At 38.0% G+C, this 18,227-nt stretch overlaps 5 protein-coding genes across 11 annotated transcripts; 2 read left to right on the top strand and 3 right to left on the bottom strand.

The window, feature by feature from the left end:
- Window positions 1-17: 17 nt before the first annotated feature.
- Window positions 18-7,819, top strand: LOC100118264 (cilia- and flagella-associated protein 410). Of its 6 annotated transcripts, XR_513129.4 has the most exons (11): window positions 168-660; window positions 783-848; window positions 1,697-1,864; window positions 1,945-2,116; window positions 2,310-2,381; window positions 2,559-2,675; window positions 2,857-2,949; window positions 3,143-3,340; window positions 3,459-3,551; window positions 4,425-4,874; window positions 7,656-7,819. XR_513129.4 is itself a non-coding variant. In XM_001602231.4 (10 exons), exons 1-10 carry the CDS (start codon window positions 581-583, stop codon window positions 4,533-4,535), a joined length of 1,170 nt encoding a protein of 389 aa, XP_001602281.1. In that variant the 5' UTR covers window positions 105-580; the 3' UTR covers window positions 4,536-6,668. The 6 variants fall into 6 exon arrangements, 4 of the variants coding, with proteins under 4 accessions (XP_008216865.1, XP_001602281.1, XP_031788229.1 ...); XM_001602231.4 differs by lacking the exon at window positions 7,656-7,819 and having other exon boundaries at window positions 105-660; window positions 4,425-6,668; XR_004344949.1 differs by lacking the exon at window positions 2,857-2,949 and having other exon boundaries at window positions 358-660.
- Window positions 6,060-13,403, bottom strand: LOC100680405 (thyroglobulin). Its single transcript, XM_008218645.4, has 8 exons — window positions 12,110-13,403; window positions 11,920-12,006; window positions 11,735-11,840; window positions 7,635-7,711; window positions 7,369-7,560; window positions 7,123-7,294; window positions 6,968-7,050; window positions 6,060-6,883 (listed from the first exon to the last, which is right to left on the bottom strand). The coding sequence occupies exons 1-8, from the start codon at window positions 12,237-12,239 to the stop codon at window positions 6,702-6,704; spliced, it is 1,029 nt and encodes a 342-aa protein (XP_008216867.2). The 5' UTR covers window positions 12,240-13,403; the 3' UTR covers window positions 6,060-6,701.
- LOC100118163 (E3 ubiquitin-protein ligase UHRF1) lies at window positions 7,820-11,110 on the bottom strand. Its single transcript, XM_001602155.6, has 2 exons — window positions 10,611-11,110; window positions 7,820-10,312 (listed from the first exon to the last, which is right to left on the bottom strand). The coding sequence occupies exons 1-2, from the start codon at window positions 10,815-10,817 to the stop codon at window positions 8,324-8,326; spliced, it is 2,196 nt and encodes a 731-aa protein (XP_001602205.2). The 5' UTR covers window positions 10,818-11,110; the 3' UTR covers window positions 7,820-8,323.
- Window positions 12,808-15,730, top strand: Atp5b (ATP synthase, H+ transporting, mitochondrial F1 complex, beta polypeptide). Its single transcript, NM_001159894.1, has 7 exons — window positions 12,808-12,913; window positions 13,709-13,918; window positions 13,996-14,259; window positions 14,348-14,691; window positions 14,773-14,998; window positions 15,072-15,301; window positions 15,382-15,730. Exons 1-7 carry the CDS (start codon window positions 12,808-12,810, stop codon window positions 15,553-15,555), a joined length of 1,554 nt encoding a protein of 517 aa, NP_001153366.1. The 3' UTR covers window positions 15,556-15,730.
- A 252-nt stretch (window positions 15,731-15,982) lies between these two features.
- On the bottom strand, window positions 15,983-18,167 carry LOC100118081 (non-structural maintenance of chromosomes element 4 homolog A). 2 transcript variants are annotated; one of them, XM_001602096.6, is made up of 8 exons: window positions 17,853-18,167; window positions 17,523-17,659; window positions 17,348-17,440; window positions 17,136-17,266; window positions 16,949-17,066; window positions 16,587-16,877; window positions 16,391-16,509; window positions 15,983-16,313 (listed from the first exon to the last, which is right to left on the bottom strand). In XM_001602096.6, exons 2-8 carry the CDS (start codon window positions 17,647-17,649, stop codon window positions 16,242-16,244), a joined length of 951 nt encoding a protein of 316 aa, XP_001602146.1. In that variant the 5' UTR covers window positions 17,650-17,659; window positions 17,853-18,167; the 3' UTR covers window positions 15,983-16,241. The 2 variants fall into 2 exon arrangements, with proteins under 2 accessions (XP_001602146.1, XP_016844719.1); XM_016989230.3 differs by having other exon boundaries at window positions 17,348-17,437; window positions 17,853-18,150.
- Between the last annotated feature and the right edge of the window lie 60 nt (window positions 18,168-18,227).

An 18,227-nucleotide genomic window follows, 5' to 3' on the forward strand; every position in this document is an offset into this window, starting at 1 on the left:
AAGGAGCCAAGGAGGCTGGAAAGTCGCGCGTGTGTGCGTGCGTTCTCATCGCGACTCCGATAGTCCGATTCCAAATGTGATACTTGCACACAGAACCATACCTAATAGCTACTCTAGCGGCGGCGCGGTGAGAGGCTCTGAATCTCCGCTCGTCGGCGCACCAACTCAGTTCACTCTCGACTCTCGTCGCGGCACGATAGCCCCGCGCGCTTCTTGTTTTTTTATTTTCCATTCCATCTCGCTCCCCGTCGTCGCGAGTATATGCTATGTTGTGCACCCGATGCTCCCTCCGCCACTATGTTCAGAGGAGATAGTTGACTGTTTTTCGCGCGTGCATATCAGCCCGCATCACTATCCGCAGTTTCGTTCGGCCGCGGCAATACGATGTTGTGGCCGCCGCTACTCTCCGTGGCAGCAGAAAATTTTCCGTGAAAGTGTAGCAACTCCTTTCCTATCTCGTACCTGTGTATACACCTACTTGCTTGTCTGTCTGTCTCTCGCTCTCTGCTCTCTGCTCTCAATTCTCAGGAAGATAATCTATAAGCTCTAGCCCTTCAGTTGCCGGATAATAATCGACGTCATGGTCAGACTAACCGAGGAGATGGTCGCCGCAAGGACCAGGGTGTCCGATTGCGCGGCTGTCAAAAAACTCAACTGCTGGTGAGTCGCGCGCGCGATCTGATGACTAAGATACGCGCTACATGCTGCCTTTGTTGTTGTCCTCTTGTGTGCGACTAATAGGGTGCATATGAGTATAGACTTACTTCTCCTTGTCTTTACAGGGGAACCGAACTCACCGACGTTAGCATCCTGCGTAAAATGAGAAACGTCGAGGTCCTATCGCTCAGGTGAGATTCCATGATATTTTTTTCAATGATCACTAGTGTGATGGATTTACCGATGGCGATTGTCATTTACATTGCTAAGTTATTAATTTGATCGCTGCCACTATGTGACTCATCTGTCCTTAAATGGTGTCCTTAAGGCCTTTTGTTTTCAAGTTCAATGCTGATTCAATTATGTAGCTAAAACTCTTTGGGATGTGAGTGTGTGGTGCATGGAGCTGTGAAATGCAGCTCGCGTGAGGTCTCTTCAATTGCTCACACGCTCTTACTTTCACTTTTTAATCATCATACTTAGCTCTATTTATCACTGCACTATTTGTAAGCTGGCTTAGAGAACTCTCCTGCTATGGGCATATTTGTGCAGTGCAGCTCATGGTCACATCCCACAGATCAAGAACTTGTTCCGCCTACACATTCCTTCATCGGTAGCAGGATGTCTTTTCTAGTTTTGAATGTGTAAACTAAGGCTACTTAAATTCATGAGGACCTGATGATGGCTCAATGAATCATTCATTCCTTATTTTCATTTAAATTCAACAAGCGTAAAAAAAAGAACTTTTTGTACAGTCATTCGAGCTAAATAAGGGATTACACTTGGAAAATCTTAGACATCTGGTAGATGTTTTTTCCACTCACCTGCTATTCTTAACATCTAAAATAGAATTTATTTCAATGTTAATCAATAATTTGTTAAGCAAAATTCAGATATTTCCAAATAGCACCCTTTTTCCAATCAAAAATCAATACTCTGAAAGTATGAGACATATATCTATGGACATGAGATTGAAAATAAAATTCATGTTTATTTATGAAAGTATAATGCAATAAACACTTGTAATTTCTCATTTCAGTGTTAACAACATCAATAGTCTTGCCGATTTCCAAAATTGTGTTGATCTAAAGGACTTGTTTGTCAGGAAAAACAATATTAGGGATCTAAATGAAGTTTGCTACCTTCAAGCACTTCCAAACCTTAGGAATTTGTGGCTTGGAGAAAATCCCTGCGCAGATGTTGATGGGTAAAATGTTTTTAACTTAAATACAAATTCATACATAATCCGTTTTTTTTTTCATTTATCAACTTTTTTTTATTCTCTAGATACCGCTTAGCTGTTATCAAAGCTCTGCCCAACTTGGAAAAATTAGATGATAAGATAGTCACCCCTGAAGAAGTTCAAACTGCAATGCTGCGAGGAAGATCTTTGATTCATCCGTTGACTATGATGCAAGCAGAATCTTCTTCACCACAATCAGGTCGAGGAAGTCCTGAGGTAAGATCATTACAAAATAAGTTAAGCAATCAACTTTTGTTTTGACTAAAAAATAATACAATGTGTTGAATAAATAACGTTTTACATAACTTTATAACATTGAAATTACAATTTAAAATGTTTGATGCTTTCAAAGACTGACTATCATTTTTTTAAACTCATGCATGGCATAATAAATGCTTTGTAATATTAGGTTGTCATGGCCAAATATTCAGAAGATCAAGATGTGGATCAGAGGCGAAATTATAGTTCTTCTGATGAACAGGTACAGTACTGATGTGCGCAACTAATAATATTAAATTAACTTACTTGACAAAAAAATGCATTTCCACTCATGTGTAACATTGGTTAAGACATTTATGCACTTGCAACATAGACGCAAAGTTAAATGAATACAAGTTACATTAGAATGGTCAATGACATTAAACATATTTTTATCCAGAGGAGTTATGATGAGGCACCTCCTGTAGAAGATTACCAAGAGACTGATAAAAGGAATGCAAATTACAACACGTCGCCTGTCCATCAGTATCCCCCTAACAATCGATACTCCTATGAGGTAAAATCTTTCTCATAAAAAATGCTAGAAATAAATGGTTTATCAACATTACTATTCAATTAATTCTTAAAGCTCAAGCATGGTCTTTTGGCACTTTTTAATGTTTGCTCATTAATCACGTTCTTTTTATATTATTTTAATTAATTTCAACGTTTTCGTACGTTTCGTCTTGCACTAACAGCAAAATGGCAGAATTAAGAATACAGACAATAACTCACGTAACAACAGCTATGCAGAAATCTCTGCTGCAACTAAAATCCTTGAAACACAACAGGTAAACAGCCACTGAACTATGAATTAATCAGTGCTAAATTATATGATAACCATTGTTCCACACTTTTACCTTCCGCATTATTCGGCACGCTTTTATTGTTAGCTTAACTCAAAGATTTCTTATGTTTCGAAATAAGAAAAATTACATGCTATTTTTGCGTGCAAAGTAGAAATAAATAAAATTTTCATTTTAGGACAATGACAGAACTACAGTTTTACGGCAAAACGGCGAATACGAGGAGGTTAATCAAAGAATGTATGCACCAGTTTCACCCCGATCGCAATATCCTCCAACTGAGTATATTGACGAAAGGAGAATGGAATATGAAGAGCCGCAAAGGCCGCCCTCAGCACAATCAAAGCGGGGAATGATGAATCAAAGTATGGAAAGGGTAAGGAAATATTCTTATTTGTTACATTTTAAAACTATCAAACAAAATTAATATGTCGAAAATGAACGATGTAATAGTTTTTTTTATACTAATTGATACTTTATATTTTACAAAAAAGGAGGACTTTAATCAGTCAGCTGGTTGGATGAGACGCGCCGAGAAGGACAAGCGAAGATCACAGTTTCAGTATCAAAGGAGACCCGTGACAAGGGTAAGTTACATCACAACCTATCAACGTTACATAAATACGTGGATACGATATCCGGTCTTTTTTTCGTAACTGTATCCGTCACCGCGAAACAACTTGACAATATATTATGTATCTTTAAATAGAACAAACAACCTGACGCGCGTGCTATTCAATGTAAATTCAATGTAAAACCTTCAGTACCAAATTCGTTTGTTTGCAAAAATCATTCAGACATTATTTTCAATTGAACATGTTTTCGAAATTCGGCATTGCTATTTAGTGACAATTTAAATCATATATTATAATTTTTTTAACATAAAGTATTTAAACCCATAGAAACTTATATCGATATATTTTTTATCACGTTCTATATTTCAAACAAGTCACGGATGAGTCACAAAATTGAACTTTACTTGCTAAGTGAATCACTCGTGAATTATCAATCCTTTCTTATCGAGCATAAAAACTTTGCGAAAATGTGATAAAGCACTTTCCTTACGAACTTTTTTAAGCTAATTAAAATATTTTTGCATGCAAACATGTTGTTACATTTTTCATAAATTATTGTATAAGATTATCCCAAAAATAATTTTTTTTCTCGTAAATTTATAAGCGTATTAAACTTTCAATACACATTAGAGATTATTGCTCGCAAGATAAGCGAGTATTTCAAAATCGGGTCAAATGGTACTTCTGCACTATACCAAAGCGGATATTGATCGTCTCGGGCATTGTTTGCACAAGATAATTCATTCTTGTTCAGACACAATACTTGAATATTTAATTTGCAAAAGTATACTTAATTTCGAATAATTGGACAATGCGCATGAATAGTTGTTAAGAAAAATTAAGTTTCTGACATTTTGAGAAAATTAGTTTATTTGTATCTTACAGAACTCGAACATCTTGTCAGCGGTATTATGTCTGGTGAAAGAGCTTGACTATCCGAGTTTGGAGGTGGTCGAGATGGCTGTAAGGAGCCGCATCGACGAGCTGGAAGAATGATGTTTCTGACACCGTCCCCAAAGTAAGCAGGGGACGGTGCTACCAAGTTACCTACAGCAACAGCAACAGTTCGGCGGTGGCGTTTCGGTTCCGAGTCCCGAATACTCGGATTCGCTCGACTCCACACTAACTTACAGCCAACGTTCAACCAGCGCCAACGACTACAATCTCAATGTCCGCGAGCTCTCTTCGGAGGCCTGTAGCCGCGAGGACAGCCCATGCCGCCTATTCAGCGCAAGCATCAGGAGCACCACTTCCAGTACGACCTTTCCCTGCGAGCTGGCGAGCCGACTCCGTGATGCCGCCGTTGCCGACCAGGAAGACAGAACAAGCAACGAGGTACGCAGGGTGGCCAGCAGCGACAGCATACCCGTCAATCGTGCGACTCCGGGTAGCGCTGACAGAGGTCTGTTCAACCGTTCGTACAGAGTACTGAGCCAGGATTGCGTTAGACGAGCTAAGAGCCCAGACGTGCGTAATCCCGCGACCCAATTGCGCTACATCCAGTCCGCTAAAGGCACCTGGACCTACAACTTTTGAGTTAAGAAAGAGGCGAGCGACTACCTCCTAATACCTACGGCCAATCACATTATGACATAACTGGTGCTATGTGGAACAGGATTACTCAACGAGACGGACTTGTACGCCTCACCAACGACTGACTACTGAGCACTAAACACTGACACTTTGTAGCTTTAATACTCAACAAGATCGCTTGATAAAGTACTCATTTTTACTATTGCCTGCGGGACACTGACACGGAGATATTCACTAACTAGACTGATTAACTAGCGAGAAAAGCATTCCTCTCATGTCCTACTCGATAGGCAAGTGCAATAAAGTAATGCTAAATTCTAGCTAATGTGTAACTGCAGGCCGAAAATCAGCGGGCTAGCAGCTCTTAATCATAACCTTAAGGCGTTCACGTAAATATTTACATTATCCTAATTGTACAAATACACAATTGATAAAAAGGGAAAAAATTAATTATTAATGGAACGCAATGCCAGCGATCGTCATGTCCGTGGATGCCAGTGAAGTGCTTTTTACTTTGCGGCTTCCCGACAAAAATCTTGCCACGTTCCAAACAGTGCGTAGCTAACAATTGTCTTTCGAAATGTGTATATACTGATTGATATTGATATTATTTACTACGAATTTTTAATCCGATGTTATTTATCAAAGAGTAATTATATAAATATGAACTTGGGCGCACTTTCCATTTAGTGCGCGTGTGTAGAGTTTATTTATTATAGTGAATGATTCCCGTACTACTTACAAAAATACTGCAAAACTCGAAAAATTTTCTTTTATGCACAGGTACTTGGAAATACATATTTAAAAGTAAACTATTATATACAAATAATTAGGAAAAAATTCTTGCCAAAGTTTTGTGAATGCATAATAAACTTCTCAAAGTATTCTTCCGTATAAATTGTAACAAATGCGTCATATTTCGTTGAGTATGACCGTCCAATTATTTTATTTACTGTTGATTCGCATTGTCGTCATTAATCAATTGCATATCGTTAATTATCAAATTTATTAAGTGATTATGCTTCTTTACACAATTTAAGCGTTTCAATAATCGCAATATAAAGATCTAGAAATTGTTAGTGATCAAATGAATTTTTAATTTGTTGCTGCTTTTTATAAAATTGACAGTTATTATTCTATCGTATTTACAATCAACTGATGTGGCTGGTCCCATTATTGTTCTATAAATTAAATAATTACTGAAAAACATAGTGTATACACATATTATATATACATATATTTATCATAAACATCGACAATATGACAACTGACGCTCTACTCTGTAGCAAATTCAAAAATTTGTTTATCTATTACAACATTACAAAGTTTCTGTTACGTTTTAAAGTTACAGAAAAGGGATATCAGGGTTTCGATGATCGCAGATTTCCAGAAAAACTTGTTATTATAACCACTTCTGCGCTCTGAATCAAACGTATAATAGACCAGATATATTATTACTTAGTTACAATAACGTAACCATTAAAGAATGTAAGGCAAGGAACAGTACTTAAAACGAATAGCGGACGCTTCCAATGATCTAAAACGTCCTTTAACCGTCATTCGTAAGCTTTTTAAATATATAAAGATAATGCTCTATACACGTCTAACTGTTATTTTCCATTTGACATATCAAGTGCATTTCAAATTTTCTCCAATATTTCCCAATTTGTCACTCGTAGCAAAACCATCTTTATCCACGCAAAAAGAACGTCCATTAATACTTTGCTGAGGTTTGTAATTGCCATCAGGATTACATTGTAATCTAAACTCGAGATTTTCATTTGAATATATGACTGAATCGCGTGCACAATCTATAGACAGGATAAACGTTACATAAAGTTGAATACTGGGTATTGACTTTCCATTCTATATAAATATAAAGTATATTGTCTTACTGCAATTAATGTCTGCTATGTTGCCGACATTTTCCGTTAGGTAAGTGAAGATCTTTTTCCCATCTTTCCATGTACATTTAATTCTAAAAATACATTAAATATTAATGTATTATTGGATTGTTAAATTTTTGTGATTGTGAAAATCGTATGTTTACCCAGCGCGATCAACTTGTACAGGGCCATAACTGCCGTCGTCGTCACAAAGAACGTTATCCGGATGATAATAGTTATGTCCATGGTGTTTTACTTTTTGAACAATCTTAGCTATGGCAATTAATTTACTTTCACATTGTCGAAGATATTGAAACTCAGATAACTTTTGATTATCTAATAATAATAAGTATTATTTTTCCATTAGCAATAATAAAAGTACCAGTTAATTTTAATTTTGGCAAACTTACAGCAAGGAAGATAGGTCATTAATGATTCAGGATAAGCTCGTTGGGTAGGTCGGCCAGTTAAAGGCTCAACACACCAGCATAAACCATTATCACACTGTAGTTCCTCATAATTTCCGTTCTGTGTACAATGCAGCGAGACATCTTCTCTTTTTAAAGTTTGTTTTTTTATCTCGTATTGACGACGACTACAAGCTATAGATAATTTACAAATTTATCTTTTGATTTAAATTAATTATCAATCATTAAAAATCGAACAATCAACAAACCACAAGTCATATTTTTTGCAGAATTCCACCATGACCAACCAAAAATTCTATGACCATCTGGACTAAAGCAGAAACATCTGAAATTCAAAATTTTTCTTCTATCATCTTGTTAAACAATGTTACATACATATGCTATTATAGGCTATAGAATGACTGAAAAGTGATAAAATAATTCAAACTCATAATTGATTGATTTCATAATTTATTATAAATACACAGTATTTTTAAAATTAACAAGTTGTTTCATTAACATTTAAATTATAAAGTAAAAATAAAAGGTACTAATTATTGATACCTGTGAAAATCCCTGCTTATCTTAATACACTTGAACAATAAATTAAATGCAGGTCACTGGATTACAATATAAAAGTAAAAATGATTATTTTCTATATCAAGAAATTCATTTCAAGAAGTCATTTTCGATTTCATTTACAAAGATATAGTTTTGTTGACAAAATGTACAAAGTACCTTAAATACATCTTGATACAAAAAATTCGTATGTTTCGAGGATATTTTCAGATGTAAAAAAAAGTAATGATTACGTAACACTCTTAGTTGATACAGTCGATGCACCAGATGTTTATATAAAAAATACAAATACAATTTTTTGATAAATATTTAATACTGACTTTGCATTAAAAAAAGAAATTAAAAAATTGAACTACATTATTCAAATTTAACCGTATAATTATCTAGTTTTATCATATCCTGGAAACATTAACAATAGAATGGATGAAAGAGTTTCATTGACATTCATTTCGTAATTTTTATCTAATGCTGCACGACACATTGGACATGCATAGGAGCTGGCTGCAAAGCTACGCTTCAAACATGTAATACAAATGTTATGCCCACATGGTGTGGTGATAGGTTTAATCACTAAATCTTGGCATACAATGCAAGCAAATTCTGTAGAAATTTTTTCAAAGTAAGCTTGTTTCCCTTCTGATAAAAATTCATTACATTGATTCCATAGTTTGGTATTAGGTAAATCTTTCTTAATTAAATTTTTCATTTCACTGCTCAACTTGAAAGAAACTTTTCGTTTCTTCTTCGCAGAGACAAATTCATCAGCTACAGCAGGATCATCTTCATCATCAGATTTCCGTTTTTTTATACCAGCTTTCTTCTCTTGAGCTTCTTGGTAACCTTCAGGATATATCATTTCCAAACCTAGTTGAGCAATTCTTGCTTTGCCTGCTTTGGTCCATGGAGCTGGAGTAGGATCATCTCTTCGTAATAAATATCTCCATACTCTAAAGCCACTTTGACCTTTTTCTGGCCAATATTTGACTACTTTATAGATTCCATCATATCTGTTACCATCTTCTGGAGCATACTTGCTGTGTTTAGCTAATTTAAAATTTCTTACCACTCGAATAGGTGATCCTGCTTTCCAATCAGTTGCCTCAGCTCCATCTTTTTCATTAATCTTAGCATTACAATTAACAGCCAGAGCTCTGTTCATCAGTGTCAATTGTTGATCACTACTCTGTTTTGCTGTTCTTTTATTTCCAGACAAGTCCCTCCCACCAGAACCTGTATAAAAGAACTCTTCACCATTATCAACATCATCTTCATAACCCCCTGAGAGAGCAATGGAATAAGCACCATCTTCTGCACGTCCATGAATTCCTGCAACATGAGGTCTATGAACTCCAGCTTCAGATACTTGAAATCTGAATTTCCACATTGTGCCTACTTCTATTCCTGGAATCGGACCTCTGTGACTGAGTGGAACAATAGTGCAAATTTTAGTTCTACCGACACATGCCATACCCTTTCCCCAATCTCTATTGGTGCCAACTACATTGCTGTGCTTCTTCTTATTCTGGACCTTTTCACCAACTTTTACAATTTCATTTGTGTTAACTTTACAATGTGGACAATACCAATCATCATCTGTAGGTAGTTCAGTCAAAGGAGGATTTAAACAAGCTAAATGGTAAGCATCATCGCATTCATCGCAGAGCAAAGTGAGGTGAGGATCGTTCTTTTTACCACAGACTCTACAACTGCATTCTTTGCATCTTTTTTTTGGATTATCATGACACTTTGTACATTTAACAGGTATCCGTCTTCGGGTTTTAGGCACTCTTTTTGATATCAGTTCATCATCTCTTTCCGATAATAAGATTGGCTTTTCGATTTCCAATATATCAAGTTTTGTATTAATTGTACAATCGTCAACAGATCTTGTACTATCTCCTATGTGTATAGTACCAATTAACTCTTTAGCAGATTTTGTATTTTTGATTTTTGATATTGTAAAATCATACCAATTTCCTATTTCTTTTGGATCTTCTAAATTATAATTTACCATAACTTTTTGGCCTATGTCCAGGTCATTGAAATTTAAAACTTTCCATGCCCTTGGTCTGATGAACTTCTCCTCAATGTTAAAAGGCTCGTCATTTTTAGTCTCTGGTAGATCCCACCTCACTTTGTAGAATAATTTTTCAGATTTTGTGAAAATTTTCACAATCACTGCTTCGAACCAAGCTCCGAGAGCATTGTCTGTACAATCCACTGCATCTCCAACTTTGTAATATTGGCTCTCAGCGTCAACTTCCTCTTCCTCATTTTCCTTTTCTTTCTTTTCTTCATTTGGTTTCTCCTCCACTTGTTTCTTTCCTTTCTTTTCAGCAGCAATGTCTTTATCAGACATTATCATCACCTACAACATATTATAACATAAGTTGATTTCTTTTTGTAAAAATGCTTCAAATTTTTTATAAAAAAGTGAGAATTCATGAGAATAAAAAGAGATCAGATAAAGCCAAGTTTTGATGTAACAAGCCAGATAAATTATTATTATTTTGTAGAAAAAAAAATAAATAACTGAGAAATAATATAGGATGATTCAAAATGAGAGAAGAACGGCGACTCCAGCTAAACTGAGAGTCAAAAGACTGACCCTAATTGTAAACAAATGTCAGTAGTATAACGTATATAGAAAAGAGCATAATAAGCACCTGAATGACATTGTTTATGTTTATGCTATAGTCGTATAGCGTGCAGTCGTCCTCGAGGTGTTTACCCCGGAAAAAGAGTCCCTGCTTGGCTTTTTTTATCCCGAACTCCTCCTCGATATCGGCCTTCAACGCAGCGATCTTCGTCAATTTGGAGACGTTCAGTACAGTCTTCTTCTTGCCGTCGATAGTCACCACTTGCACGTACATTTTCGCGTCTATCCGATGGACATACGGATCAAATCCAAGAAGAAGAAGAAGAAGAAGAAGCGCAACGCGATGAAGGAGACGTTGATCTCTCGAGGAGGCGAACGCACGACTGAAGCATCCAGGAGGTTTGGCGGGAAAAAGAGCGATAATCTGCACAGCGCGGGAAACGTTCCTTTCTCTTCGGCTTGGCGCGTATTGGTCAGCTTCGTATATAGAAGAGACAGGTTAGGTCGAGCTCGAGCGAACTATCCCATTCGCGACTCGCGTGCACTGCGGCGTGCCGACGCGCGGGCTCAAGGTCCGTTGGAATTCTCGAATCTCGCCTTTGTGTAATAAAGGGCACACTAGCGCCAAATCGCTATTCCAAATCGAACGAGGATTCGACTGGTGTCAAGAATTCGAGTATGAATAATTTGGTTGAAATACATTGCGCATAAGTATTGGTTTTTACAAAAACATTTATTTATTATGAATTTCCTTATATTTTTGCGTACGAGGTTTTGACGAAAAGTGAGCCTTTGCTCGAGGTTATGTTATTTATACGCATATTCTACCTTTTCTCGTAGGACCTCGACAGCAATGCAGTTCACCCTAACTACTTATTTTTATTCCAATTTTCGCTTCGTTGAAATCTCCATTGATTTAGCATGGGCGTTTTGGCGCTAGTGTGCCCTTACCGAGGTGAATCACGTCGGGCGTAGGTATGTTTTGCGAACTGGTTCTCCCCTCTTTTCTAGGTAAAGAGGGGCGTTATGCTGCAGGTAGGTATGTATGTTTTCTTTGTAAAATTTACATCAACCACCATCAACACATTAAAAATATTTTTTTGATTGTATTAAAGGAAAAAATAAAGAATTTTCGGAAATTATTTATATTATTATTATTATTGATAAATAATGATTTATTCTAAGTATTACCTGCCGTTGGAATACTCTCCTTTACATTGTACTGCGGAGTAAGTACCGTCTTTCTCGCAACTCGGCTTCCAGATGTTGTTTAACCACTGGTGCGATTCGCAAGTCCCTTTGAAAAATTTCTCGCACGTTTATTTTCAGTATGAGTGTGTTAAAATAAAAAAAAAACTGACATTATTTTTACGAACCATAAGCGATCGCACAAATTTTCGCTTCGTTGCAAATTAAACCGGGCAAGCATTTGTCACAGTTTTTATTACACGGCTCGTTCAGTCCTGTGTGTATATGACAAATACAATTTTTTATCAGTCGTAAATTTTTATATATTAAAAATATCGTTCTAAATTATCTAGAACATAAATATAATGGTCTGGTCACCTGCTGGATCGCAGGCTTTTGTAACGTCGCCAGAGCTCGAAACGAGATACTTTGGAAAGAATATTAAAATTATCAAAAAAACTTTCAAATTCAATCTACCAAACATAGTTGAATACTGATCTTCTATCATTCATATAGCAATAGACTAGACGATTTTCCGTAAGAGTATATAATTCTCTTTGTTCCATTTTATCTAATCGGTAAAATTAAAAAAAAAAAATGTTATCTGTGTTATGCGTGATACTTATCGTCCTTTTTTAAAAAAACCATGTCGCGACTCTAATCTTTATGATTTTCCCGTCTTGTATGGATTATATAAAATAAACTACCTTTAAAAAAATGTGTTTTTCATAAATAATTTTACATAAGTACACAGCAATGCATCAATGCAAAGCGGTAAAAATTACACCGAGGGAAGCAAAGCCATTCGATCCAGAATTATTAAATCGTTAATAAAACTAAAGAAAATCCTCTTCCGAGCAGACGATTCAGCCCTAATCAGACGTGCCTAGTATCAAGCATTTAAAAATGGCGCCTCGGCTAAGCTCGTCCCGTCTTCTGCTACTCGACGAGCATGCGCCCCAATGGACAAATATATAACGTCGCGAGACTCGCGAGGCGCATGCCGCGCCGCGGTGGCAGAATCACACGTCCACGGCGGGTTGTTCCGGTTGTCCGTTCTCACTTGCTCGGCCATGATGTTGAGCGCCGTGTCGAAGGCAGCCGCTGGGGCCCTCAGGGCCGTCAAACCCACCCTCCTCCAGCAGGAGTCCGCTAAGATCGCCGGAGTACTCTCCGTCAACAGTGAGTATCGTCCAGTTTCATCTTCTCCGGCTCCTCTCGCCCGTCCTAGCCCCTATGCTCCGACTCGTCGTATCGAGCCACACACCGGTCCCTCGCGAGCACACTTCTCGCTCTTCCGTCGACTGCTCCCACCGAGATAATCGTCGAATTTTTCCTCTGTAATCCTTCGTGATCCTTCGCGCAACGCGTTCTCCTGCTCTTCGTCGCGTGTCCCCGACTTGGGCCCGATTTTTCACGGGGAAAAGCTCGCGGTCCGTCCCGATTATATAACTTGTGTTATTCGAGCGGAGGACGAGTCTGCGCCGCTCCGTGTGATGAGGGAGAGAACATGGCGACGGCATCGGGGTCACACTCGCGAGTCGCGAGTCTGCGCCGCGATCCGCCGCAAATGATTTTCCCAAGAAGTCGACCTTGTCAGCTGTTCCAGCTCGACGATGATTTTCCTCCGGATATCCCTGGGATGAGTCCCCAAAGCTTTCGGGAATGTTCGCGGACTCGCGACTGATTCGATCTTTACGCCTCGCGGACCCCCTCGGCCTCACTCCGCGGCTATGACGTGATAGCGCTCGGCTCGCTGATTATTACTGAAAATTCGAAAATTCTTGGCTTTTTCGAGGCGCTTCGCATCCAGTTCGGGGCGCGGACCACTCGAAAACGTCGTTTTCGCCGCATTATATAACCCTGTGTCCCATTACCTAATGTGAGCCGAGTGTCACGATGCGCGGCTGGCAGCTCGAATCCGGTATACCTATAAGTACTTGTGCTCGAGATGATGAGTGACATTGGAATTTCCAGGCCGAGAGTATGCAGCCAAGCCAGCAGCCGCCGGCAAGGTCGCTCAGGGAAAGGTCGTGGCCGTCATTGGTGCCGTCGTCGACGTGCAATTCGATGACGAACTTCCACCCATCCTCAATGCCCTAGAGGTCCAGGACCGCAGCCCCAGGCTGGTCCTGGAGATTGCCCAGCACTTGGGAGAGAACACTGTCCGTACCATTGCCATGGATGGTGAGTGAACATTTCATGTATCTATACTTAAGCTCAACTTGGAAACAAAGTTCTAAAGAGTTATGCAATGCACTCAGGTACCGAGGGTCTGGTTCGTGGCCAAAATGTCCTGGACACTGGATTCCCCATCCGTATCCCAGTTGGTGCCGAGACCTTGGGCCGTATCATCAATGTCATTGGTGAACCAATCGACGAGCGTGGTCCCATTCCCACTGACAAGCTCGCTTCCATCCACGCAGATGCTCCAGAATTCGTGGACATGTCTGTCGAACAGGAGATTCTGGTCACTGGAATCAAGGTCGTAGATCTCCTGGCTCCCTATGCCAAGGGAGGAAAGATTGGTCAGTTTTGAGAAAACTTGTAAACAAAAATTTTTATTTTTAACTCTGTTTCGATTGTTTAATGATTGATTGATTGATGCAATGACAGGTCTGTTCGGTGGTGCTGGTGTCGGCAAAACCGTACTTATCATGGAGCTGATCAACAACGTCGCCAAGGCCCATGGTGGTTACTCAGTATTTGCCGGTGTCGGAGAGCGAACCCGTGAGGGTAACGATCTTTACCAGGAAATGATTGAGTCCGGTGTCATCTCGCTCAAGGACAAGACCTCCAAGGTATCGCTCGTGTACGGTCAGATGAACGAGCCCCCAGGCGCCCGTGCCCGTGTCGCCTTGACTGGTCTCACTGTCGCCGAGTATTTCCGTGATCAGGAGGGTCAGGATGTGTTGCTCTTCATTGACAACATTTTCAGATTCACCCAGGCTGGTTCTGAGGTCAGTTGGCGCTTTACTGCAAAAATAAAACATCCTCGCATAGAGAATCGATTAGCTCAATTGGAAAATGTTCTGTTTTAGGTATCCGCCTTGTTGGGTCGTATTCCATCTGCTGTAGGTTACCAGCCAACCCTGGCCACTGACATGGGTACCATGCAGGAAAGAATTACGACGACAAAGAAGGGTTCCATCACTTCGGTACAGGCCATTTACGTGCCGGCTGATGACTTGACCGATCCCGCCCCTGCCACCACCTTTGCTCACTTGGACGCCACCACTGTATTGTCCCGTGCCATTGCTGAGCTTGGTAACTAGAAATTATTCTTAAATTTAACCGACTCATTTTCATTGGCAAATCTAATAAAATATTTGAATTACAGGTATCTACCCCGCTGTCGATCCCCTCGACTCGACCTCCCGTATCATGGACCCCAACATTATCGGTGCTGAGCACTACAACATTGCCCGTGGTGTACAGAAGATCTTACAGGACTACAAATCTCTGCAGGATATCATTGCCATCTTGGGTATGGACGAGTTGTCCGAAGAAGACAAACTTACTGTCGCGCGTGCGCGTAAAATCCAGAGGTTCTTGTCTCAGCCATTCCAGGTAAGATGCGAATTTCAACAATTATCCTCGTTGAACCAAATACTCAATATTTACTTACAAATTATTCTTTGTCTTTGCAGGTCGCTGAGGTTTTCACTGGTCACCCCGGTAAATTGGTACCCCTTGCCGAGACCATCAAGGGATTCCAGAAGATCTTGAACGGAGAGTTGGATCATTTGCCTGAAGTCGCGTTCTACATGGTCGGCCCGATCGAGGAAGTCGCAGCAAAGGCAGAGTCTTTGGCCAAGTCATAAACTGAAACCTCGTTACTTTAAAGCTTGACATTGAATTTTCTTAATGCCATTCTTTCAACAAATCCATTATCCGCTCTTGTTGAACAGCAAACTTTATTGTTGCGGATGATTTTATTTGTTATCAGAAACATCAACATTATCTTTACTGTTTAATAAACAAACAAGTCACTAAAAATTACGAGGTGCATCTTGATCCAAATCATTGACATCAGATAGGATGGATTTTTTCACTGTACATTTAGCTACTATTGCGGAAAAATCCAACCAAATAGCTACCTTGATTCCCGTTAGAAACTCGAATTACCATCAACGATCGACGTTGTTAACGAACAATATACTCTGCGAGGCCGTATTGTATGTTAGTAAAAAAAATACATAATAAAAATTTACAAAAATATGATAGTTTTTAATAAAAAAATTTGTCCAATTTTTTTTACTTTAACTTTATTTCATCATAAGTCATAAAAAATCTTGAAAACGAAGCCACAATTTTTTTTTATTGTCTAACACTGTCTAACGGTAGAAAAATAGATTGTTCCCGTCTGTTTACATACAACATTTTTTCTTTTGTTTAGTTAATTAATTGTCTAGCCTAACTTTTAACTAAAATAGTTATTAAACTTTAAGGTAATGGTACCATTTGATTCTGCAATACTGATTGTACTTCTGGATCTCAATCTTGACAATTACTTTTTGCTTGCATTTGCAGCAGTTATGTTAATCATTGGTTCCTTAATATCATAAGCTTCAACTAGAGCCTAAAAAAATCATTTATATTTACTAGAATATTTCAGCAGAACCAGCATATACCAGATTCTTTGGATTGAATACTTACTTTCCACTCTTTCATACTCAGAGAAAGCACATTTTGAATATTCTTAGTCGTCTTATCTTCTTTCGCTTTTTCTGTTTCTTCCGACCTAATTGTATACACTTGGGGAACTCCATCTTCATCTAAAAAATTTTGTTACTTCAACATGATGTTACTCTGGTAATTATATAAATGTCAAAATGTATTTAAAATATTTTACCCATAGTGAATTTGATGAAGCAATCTTTAACAAGAAAAGAGGTATGTAATATATTCTCGATAGTTTTTCCGAAATCAGTTGGGTGAAGTACTAAAGCAAAAAAATCCAGGGGTTTCTTATGTTGCCTTTGATAACGATAAATTATCTTTTTGATTTCCATAACAGTATCCTCTACGCTTTCTTCGGTTTTCTCCAAAGTTATAACCTTTTCAGGTTTCTTCATGGGTCCTTGCTTTTCTCTGACTATTTTCCTTCGTACTATTTCCTTTTTTGGCATCCTACGAAGAGTGCCTTTAAATATCAAATTGATGGATTGAATTGCTTTTTAAATATTCCAAAAATTGATATAGTTATTTTCATACCTAATACTGCAGCATAAATAGGCGTTCTTTTAAAGCACTTCATCACTTCTTGTGTTAAAAGAGAATAATTTGGACCTTCATAAGCTAATGTACCTGGCAACCCACGTACATAAAGTTTCTAAAAACAAAGTGAAACCCAATTAGTCCTATTAACAAATTTTTTTTATTTTATAAAATGTGCATTTACAATTTTCTCTGCATATTCATCTGCATCATAGCAACTGATATTTTTAGACAGCGAGTAAGCATACTTTTTCAAGACTTGTGATGATAGTGACATAATTTCTGAATCTAGTATAACTACTCCTTGATCCTTGACTGAAAATGAATAGTTTTAAAATTTAAGTCAGTACAAGAAATAGAATACTATAAAAGTTATATATTGCTAAACATTTTTACTTTTATCTTCAAGCGTTCCTTCATTATTGATGCTGTCAACTTCATTGATGAGTTCTTCTAAATTCCTTAGTGTATTCACATTGAGATTGCCTGCTGCAAAATAAATTTAATCAACAAATAATAAATATATTCAGAATTTTTATCATTTGATCATTTAGTTTAATGTCATACTCACTAAGCGCTTGGGCATTGTTATAAACATTTCGCAGAGCCTCTTTCCTCTGTTGAGGAGAGCGGATCACACTATCAGAATGATCATCATAATTCTGCGAAGATGGGGAAGGAAAAGATGTGCCTGGCATTTTGATGGCCCTGTATCAGATATGAAAGTTGTTTTTGTTAAAATTTGAAATTTTACATAACCCAACTTGATGTGCGCTTTGATAAAGCATCATCAGGATATCAAAAAATAACTTTTATCGTCGATTTAATTTAAACTTATAGAAAGCTGAATAAGTAGCAGCTACTAATCAAATAAAATATTTTCAGTAATATAGGCTCTTACTTGAGTACTTAATCACAGTAGTATAGATAACAAAATGCCTTGGCTCTATCACGACACGCTCGTTGACACTTTTGACTAGAATCTCGCAAGTTCTCTTTTTTTATTTAATTAAAAAGTAAGTATTATCCTACATCTAGATTCGACACGTTTGAGCGAGAAACCATATCTGCCGGAAAAGAATAGAAAGTTGTAAAATTGATAAACGTTAACTGTCAAGTACCTATATATATATATATATATATATAAGTAAATGGTGGGAAAACACAAACTCAGCAGTCAGCATATCTGATGCACGATATACGCATGCGTTTGAAATATTCAAAAATGAATTCTGGAAAAATCGCACATGTAAGTATCAGTCGGTAATGCAGATCG

This window comes from Nasonia vitripennis, chromosome 5 (assembly GCF_009193385.2).
Source record: "Nasonia vitripennis strain AsymCx chromosome 5, Nvit_psr_1.1, whole genome shotgun sequence".
In the NCBI taxonomy this organism is placed as follows: Eukaryota; Metazoa; Arthropoda; class Insecta; order Hymenoptera; family Pteromalidae; genus Nasonia; species Nasonia vitripennis.

Excerpts from the sequence above, each read along its gene's own strand:
- LOC100118264 (XM_001602231.4), top strand. The coding sequence starts at position 581 with ATGGTCAGACTAACCGAGGAGATGGTCGCCGCAAGGACCAGGGTGTCC. Across the intron at positions 2,382-2,558 it reads ATAGTTCTTCTGATGAACAG|AGGAGTTATGATGAGGCACC; the intron begins GTACAGTACTGA and ends ATTTTTATCCAG. Across the intron at positions 3,341-3,458 it reads TGAATCAAAGTATGGAAAGG|GAGGACTTTAATCAGTCAGC; the intron begins GTAAGGAAATAT and ends TTTACAAAAAAG.
- LOC100118163 (XM_001602155.6), bottom strand. The coding sequence starts at position 10,817 with ATGTACGTGCAAGTGGTGACTATCGACGGCAAGAAGAAGACTGTACTG. Across the intron at positions 10,313-10,610 it reads ACATAAACAATGTCATTCAG|GTGATGATAATGTCTGATAA; the intron begins GTGCTTATTATG and ends AATATGTTGTAG.
- LOC100680405 (XM_008218645.4), bottom strand. The coding sequence starts at position 12,239 with ATGATAGAAGATCAGTATTCAACTATGTTTGGTAGATTGAATTTGAAA. Across the intron at positions 7,712-11,734 it reads GGAGAGTATTCCAACGGCAG|ATGTTTCTGCTTTAGTCCAG; the intron begins GTAATACTTAGA and ends TTTGAATTTCAG. Across the intron at positions 7,561-7,634 it reads TGCAAAAAATATGACTTGTG|CTTGTAGTCGTCGTCAATAC; the intron begins GTTTGTTGATTG and ends AATTATCTATAG.
- Atp5b (NM_001159894.1), top strand. The coding sequence starts at position 12,808 with ATGTTGAGCGCCGTGTCGAAGGCAGCCGCTGGGGCCCTCAGGGCCGTC. Across the intron at positions 14,260-14,347 it reads TGCCAAGGGAGGAAAGATTG|GTCTGTTCGGTGGTGCTGGT; the intron begins GTCAGTTTTGAG and ends ATGCAATGACAG. Across the intron at positions 15,302-15,381 it reads TCTTGTCTCAGCCATTCCAG|GTCGCTGAGGTTTTCACTGG; the intron begins GTAAGATGCGAA and ends TTGTCTTTGCAG.
- LOC100118081 (XM_001602096.6), bottom strand. The coding sequence starts at position 17,649 with ATGCCAGGCACATCTTTTCCTTCCCCATCTTCGCAGAATTATGATGAT. Across the intron at positions 16,510-16,586 it reads CTTCATCAAATTCACTATGG|ATGAAGATGGAGTTCCCCAA; the intron begins GTAAAATATTTT and ends AAAATTTTTTAG. Across the intron at positions 16,314-16,390 it reads TGAGTATGAAAGAGTGGAAA|GCTCTAGTTGAAGCTTATGA; the intron begins GTAAGTATTCAA and ends TGATTTTTTTAG.